This window comes from Apteryx rowi, unplaced genomic scaffold, assembly GCF_003343035.1.
Source record: "Apteryx rowi isolate R43461 unplaced genomic scaffold, aptRow1 scaffold_1277, whole genome shotgun sequence".
Taxonomy (NCBI): domain Eukaryota; kingdom Metazoa; phylum Chordata; class Aves; order Apterygiformes; family Apterygidae; genus Apteryx; species Apteryx rowi.
The window spans coordinates 59617-65472 of NW_020447505.1; the positions used below are offsets into that span (position 1 = coordinate 59617).

Consider the following 5856-nt stretch of genomic DNA (forward strand, 5'->3'; position numbering starts at 1 on the left):
CCGCGGCCACCCCGGGGAACCACCCAAACGCCACCTGCCACCTGGGTGCCACCGATAAGCGTTATCGGGGCGCAGCCAGGAACGGATTTCTGTGCCAGGGGAAGGTGCCAAGCCTCTCCTGGGCCCCGCRCCCGCGCCACGGCACCCTGCGACAACACCTGGGGACCCCGTGCAGGGCCGGGGACCCTCGGGGAGCCGCTGGGGCAGGGGGCTGCGGTGGGGAAGGCCGGGCAGGAGCCGAGGGTTAAAGGCCCACGAGTTGTTTTGCAAAGGGGCAGAGGTAGCAGGGCCTGGCCCGGCGCCCAGCACCTGCCCCCAGGCGCTTGTGTGCCGATAAGGCGGCAGGGTGCAAGGGTAAGAGCGGCGCCGCACGCGCGGCCGCTGCACCCGCAGCCCCCAGGGAGATGTGGGGCCGGGGTGGCGGGTGCCGGGGTGCAAGGCAGCTCCCCCCCCCCCCAGGAACAGCCCTCGACACCCGTGGGAAGGAGCCTAGGGCTCCACCGCCGCGACGCCCTGAGCCACTCGGCCACGGCTAAGCCAGGGCCCCCAGCGCCAAGGCGGCTGCCGGGGCAGGCGCTTCCCCTCCCAGCGCCGAATCAAAAATAAACACAGCCACTTCCACTGAATACACTGATTTTTCTTCCTTTTTTTTGTTTTTTTTTTGTTTTTTTGTTTTTATATATACTTACATTAAATACATTGGTAAATCAGCAGTTGAATTCTGTTACCATGATTGTTATTTAAATGCAATGTAGGAGCTTTCCTCAAAGAAAAAAAAAAAAGAGATCAGAGATTAAGCAGAGGAAAATAAAAGAAAAAAAAAGAGAAGACTTTAAAAAGCTGCAGTGTCCCCATTTGGTCCAGGGTTTTAGCCAGAAAACTCCACGTAAGAGGAGGGGCCGCACGCAGAGGTCACACGGGGGCTGGAGCCTCGCACAGGTTGGGGGCTCCGGGGCACCGCAGCTCCGCGGGACCGAGCCCACGAGAGCCGGCACAAGGCAACGGCCGCTCTCCCACCCGCTCGTCCCCTTTCGATAGGAGCAACCACACGGCCGTGGCCCACGCGACGCCCAGCCCGTGCTGCCGGGAGGCTTTGCGACGGCTCAGCCCGGCGGCTCCAGCCTCTGGGCACCGGCCGCGCGGTCCGGAGGCGCCTCCTCAACCCGGAGCCACAAGAGCAAAGCGAGACCTTCCCTTTTGGGCTCCCCCTTCCACGGGGGGACGCGCGGGGGTCTAAATCCTCGGCCGGGGAAGCTGCCCGGCCCCACCGACTCTCTCGGACYGGGGCAGGGTGGGGTCTGCCTACGAGCCCCCTCCCCGCTCCGGGGAGCTTCGTGCACACAAAAACAGCGAGAAGGGCCCAAGCGGTGCCACGGGCGACCGTGCCCCGTGGGCGTTTGTGCAGCGAGCGGCTCCCCCGGGGCGACCTGCTCGGATCCGCGCTGCCCCCGCGGCCCCGGGGACCCCAGAGCCCGGCAGCTGCAGCCCTGCAGCAGGTCCCCCCTCCTGGGGGTGCCCAGGTCTAACCCCGACCCCCGCGGCCCAGCTGGGGAGCGGCCGGATCAGGGAGAGCCGCAGGATCCGGCCCCGAGCGCGGGGCGCGGAGAAGGGACCCAAGAGCCAGACTGTGCTGCCCTCTACAGACCCGCCGCTGCTGGAAGCGCGGTCGGCCCGGGGCGCCCCGGCACGCGCAGCGCGTTAGATTAGAGAATTACGTGCAATTAGCCTTGCGGTCGCAATTAGTCTTGCGGCCGCGCAGCCCTGCTCCGACGCAGACCCGCGGACGCTCGCGCGCCTGCACCACGGCGGCCCGCCGAGACGCCCCACGGCGGGAGCTCGGGAAACGGGAGGCCTTTTGCCACTTATCCCAGCGCCCGCGACCAGCCGCTCCGTGGGGAGAGCAGCAGTCTCCGGTGCGACCCTTTCCTTCTCTCCATGGAACTGACGGACGCCACCTGGTCACATCCAGCTCTCCTCTACCCAGCCCGACGTACGGAGGCGCCACGACCACTTCTCTAGCCAAGAAAGCTCCTTAGGGAAAGCAGAAAAATCAGCACTACGACTCCTTCTCCCTCCACTGCTCCCAAGCCTCCGGAGAGCTCAGACTGAGCAGGACCAAGAGAAAAAAAACCAAAAACAAAACAAGGTGCATCTTAACTGGACATTTCCATGACTAAAGTGCAAACCAGAGACAGTTCATGCAGCTGCTGCTAGTCTGGAGGAGGGAAGAGACAAACCAAAGAGCAAGAGAAGAGACCGACGGGTTCGTTACTGCGAGCGGGGCGGCTGCGGGCAGCGCGGCGGAGGGGCCGGCAGGGCACGGCCGCAGCGGGATCACTGGAGGGATATTGCTCATGTCGCGTTCGTAGCAATAACATGCAGCGACTCTATTCACAAAGGTGTAGCAGTGCTGACGAGTTATCTGTGTTAGCTTCGTAGCGATCAGTGCTCAGGGTCAGACTTTCTGGTTACAGTAGTCTCCCTGCTTCCCCCCCTCCCCCCATAAAAAATTCCCAGGCACTTCCGATCCTTCGGCAAAAAAAGGCCACCTAGGAAGAAATTAAGGACACTGCAGCTTTTCCCCCCTGAACAGCCAAACAAAAGGAACAGGAGAAAAAAAAATAAAAATAAATCCATGACAGACCCCCTCGGAAAAACCCCACGTTTTCTGGAAGTCTCTGGTTCCAACTTGTTTGTCACAAAGCGAACCTCTAAGGATGATGTTGCCACCTCCTTGAGTCTCTCCTCGCCCCAGCTCTAAGGGGAGGATAGAAGGAGAGACGTTACAAGACCGAGAACACAGATTTACCAAAGCAAAAAGGGAGGTGGGACAGGGAGAAAGATCGAGGGAGAAATCAGAATTAGGTAGCTATTTGCACCTATAATACAAAGTGAAGAAGAGTTTGTTTTTGGAAGTTAAGTCCCCGGCTGATCTAGTTCCACTGTCATCAGGATGGTGGTAACAGGTGTCTGGTGGTGGTTTTGAAGCATTAAAAAGTGCAGTTAGACGGAGCTCTCGGGAGGGTTTTGGTTCAGACGGGTTTCTCAGTGTGCCGTTATGGAGGTGAGGTGTGGTGGACGGGGGGAATGGAGGTTATATCTTAGCTCTTCCTCTCACGCTGGCATCTGGCTAACGCCACCCTTTAGTTGCTACAACACTGGCTCTTGTTCTGCTGGGTTTGCTCGTGAAGGTCCACGCCTCTGTTCCTCCCTGCCGCTCCGCTCGTGCTCTGGGGCTCGCTCTTTGGCAGCTTCTTAGCTGGAGGGGGAAGACGGGCGAGACCCAGGTGGACAGAGCAGCGGTGAAGTTAAGAGCCGCTCGGCGCAGCGGGAACACGCTCCCTCAGCCGCGACGCGGGCGCCGAGCCCGGGGCCTCGCACCAGCCCCGGAGGCGGCACGAAATAGCACCAGCCTCCCACGCTGGCAGCCCCTGACGCCCGGCCACCGCGGCGGCCCCAAGGTGCCGCAAGAGCTAGTCTGGCTGCAGGACGCTTCCCTGCCTCCGGGCCCAATCGTGCTGCAGAGCCGCACTGGGGCTTCAGGGCGGGCAGAGGGACCTGCCAAGATCCCTGCTTCCAAGACAGGGTGCGAGAGCTGCGGGCAGACCAGGCTGGCTCACACTGATGTCCCCGATGTCACCCTGACCACACCAGCAAGGCCCATGCTCTTGCCAGGTGCTCTCCCAGCAACCAAGAGCAGCTTCTTTTTGAGCTGCTCTTGCATTAACCGAGCATCAGTTCCACACCTCGGTGCTGAGTCCCGTTAGCAGCATCCCAGTGCCTGCTCCGCACCAAGCACGGTGGCTGTTTGGCTGCGAGGAGCCCTCTTCACAGGAGGGCAGGACGGAAACGAGCTCCCCTCAGCTCACCAGCTGCCCAAAGAGCTCTTGGCTGGCGGCTGCAGAAGACCTGCGCCCCCCGCAGACGGCCCCGCACCGCCACGCTGCGCCCCCCACGCGCCAGCCGCTCCGCGGAGCCTTACCGATGGCCAAGAAGAGGTCGTTCACATTCATCGCCGTCTTGGCCGACGTCTCCATGAACAATAGGCTGTTGTCATCTGCATAGGCCTGTGCCTCCTGCAAGAGAGGAGAGCACCCGGATGAGCCTTCCGCAGCCAGAGCCCCAGCACACCTGCTGCGGCAGCACTGAGGGGCTTTCAAGTCGGGGACGGGCAGAACAGCTCACAAAGACCTAGAGGTGCCTCAGACTCCACCACTTACTTCGTATTCCACCATCCGTTTGCTGGCCAGATCAGCCTTGTTGCCTGCTAGGGCAATCACGATGCTGGGGCTGGCTTGTCTCTGCAGCTCCTTCACCCATGTCTTCGCCCGTGCAAACGTTTCCTAGGAGCAGAGGGATGAAGTCAAGGCTGGTTCGACCGCTGTGCTGCGAGGCAGGCGCCTCGCGGGATCCCCACCAGGCAAGAGCCACCCCGGCCGCACCACGCAGGGAGATGGGTTGGGGGAGATGACCGGTGGCTGCGCGGCAGGAGCCACGAGTCCCTACTGAACTGCATGGGCCTTTGCTTCCGAGCAGTTTTACTAACACGCCCCACAGCGTGCAGCGGAGGAGCTTCGGCAGGGACTTTACCTGGTTGGTGATATCGTAGACCACAATGGCAGCTTGTGCCCCCCGGTAATACATCGGGGCCAGACTGTGATATCTTTCCTGGCCAGCCGTATCCCAGATCTCAAACTTTACTGTTGTGTCATCCAGGCAGACAGACTGTGTAAGAAACGCCGCTGTCGGGAGGAAACAAGGCGTTAGCGCAGCGCCAGCCACCCCTGCTGCAGGCAGGGACCACGCAGAGCGGCAGGACGCCCTCCCTGCACCGCTCAGCCCGAGCCCGGAAGGGATGCGAGCTCGGGCTCGCTCCGATCTCGGGACCACGCTGCCTCTCTAGCTGGAGGAGTCTGTTAGTCGTGTCAAGTCTGGCCACCATTCAGAGCCGCCGAAAAAAAAAAAAAGTCTTGCTGCTCTGTGTGAGCAGCGTGTTTATCAGGGGATCAGCAAGGGCTCCCGTGCTGACTGCAGATGAGTTACTGCCACATCCACCAAGGTGTCAGCGCTCGCCGCTGCGAGACCACAGCGCCGAGGGGTGGGGGCTGTGGCTAGAGCCCAGGCTTGGCTTGCGAGGAGCACTGACAGTCACATGCCTGCGTCTAGTCCACGTAAGACGGCTGCAGAGCAAGGGGTCAAAGCGTGATGCTGACCTATAGTTAAAGAAAACCAGAGCTGGGGTGGGGCAAAAGTTTAGACTAGGTTGGCTGCCGGAGCTCTGATGCCCAAGAGCGTCAGTCAAGGGCGCTCGGGTCGCCTAAACACACGCTCACGCCGGGTGCCTCTTGCCTACTCACCCCCAATGGTGCTCTCCTGGTACTCGTGGAACTGGCCCTTGACGAAGCGCAGCACCAGGCTGGATTTCCCCACCGCTGACTCGCCCAGCAGCACGAGCTTGAACTGACAGATTTTACTAGCTTGGGACTGACCATTCGGCCTGGCGGCTCCTCTGCTGGTCATGGCCTGGGTCCTGCTAGCACTGGGCACCCCGCTAACCAGAGAACCGTGAGGGCACTGACCAGCTCTYGCAGGGGCAGGGGCTCGGGACAGAGCAGAGGCGCTTGATGTGCTCAGCTGTCCTGGAATGAGAAGAGAGCAGTCAGCACGCTAAACTCGCACAGCGCAACGCTTCCACGTTCATCCAGGGCCCTTTCAGGTCTACTGAGACACGTTGTGCCGGGCGTCAGCAGGTGAGCTCGTCTTGCCTTAAGCTAAAACACGCTCCTTGTTATGGGTCCTTCGCCCCCCACCCCGAGCCGTGACTCACAGGCGCAGGTGTCCCACGCACCGCAGGCG

At 61.3% G+C, this 5856-nt stretch overlaps 1 protein-coding gene across 1 annotated transcript; it reads right to left on the bottom strand.

Annotated features, from left to right (window-relative positions):
- Positions 1-666: 666 nt before the first annotated feature.
- Positions 667-5639, bottom strand: RAB5B (RAB5B, member RAS oncogene family). Its single transcript, XM_026055917.1, has 5 exons — positions 5358-5639; positions 4591-4742; positions 4221-4343; positions 3983-4076; positions 667-3259 (listed from the first exon to the last, which is right to left on the bottom strand). The coding sequence occupies exons 1-5, from the start codon at positions 5518-5520 to the stop codon at positions 3144-3146; spliced, it is 648 nt and encodes a 215-aa protein (XP_025911702.1). The 5' UTR covers positions 5521-5639; the 3' UTR covers positions 667-3143.
- Between the last annotated feature and the right edge of the window lie 217 nt (positions 5640-5856).

Coding starts and splice junctions, on each gene's coding strand:
- RAB5B (XM_026055917.1), bottom strand. CDS start 5,520: ATGACCAGCAGAGGAGCCGCCAGGCCGAATGGTCAGTCCCAAGCTAGT. Junction 4,743..5,357: donor CCAGGAGAGCACCATTGGGG/GTGAGTAGGCAA, acceptor TCCTCCCGACAG/CGGCGTTTCTTACACAGTCT. Junction 3,260..3,982: donor CGACCTCTTCTTGGCCATCG/GTAAGGCTCCGC, acceptor TTCCCCCTCCAG/CTAAGAAGCTGCCAAAGAGC.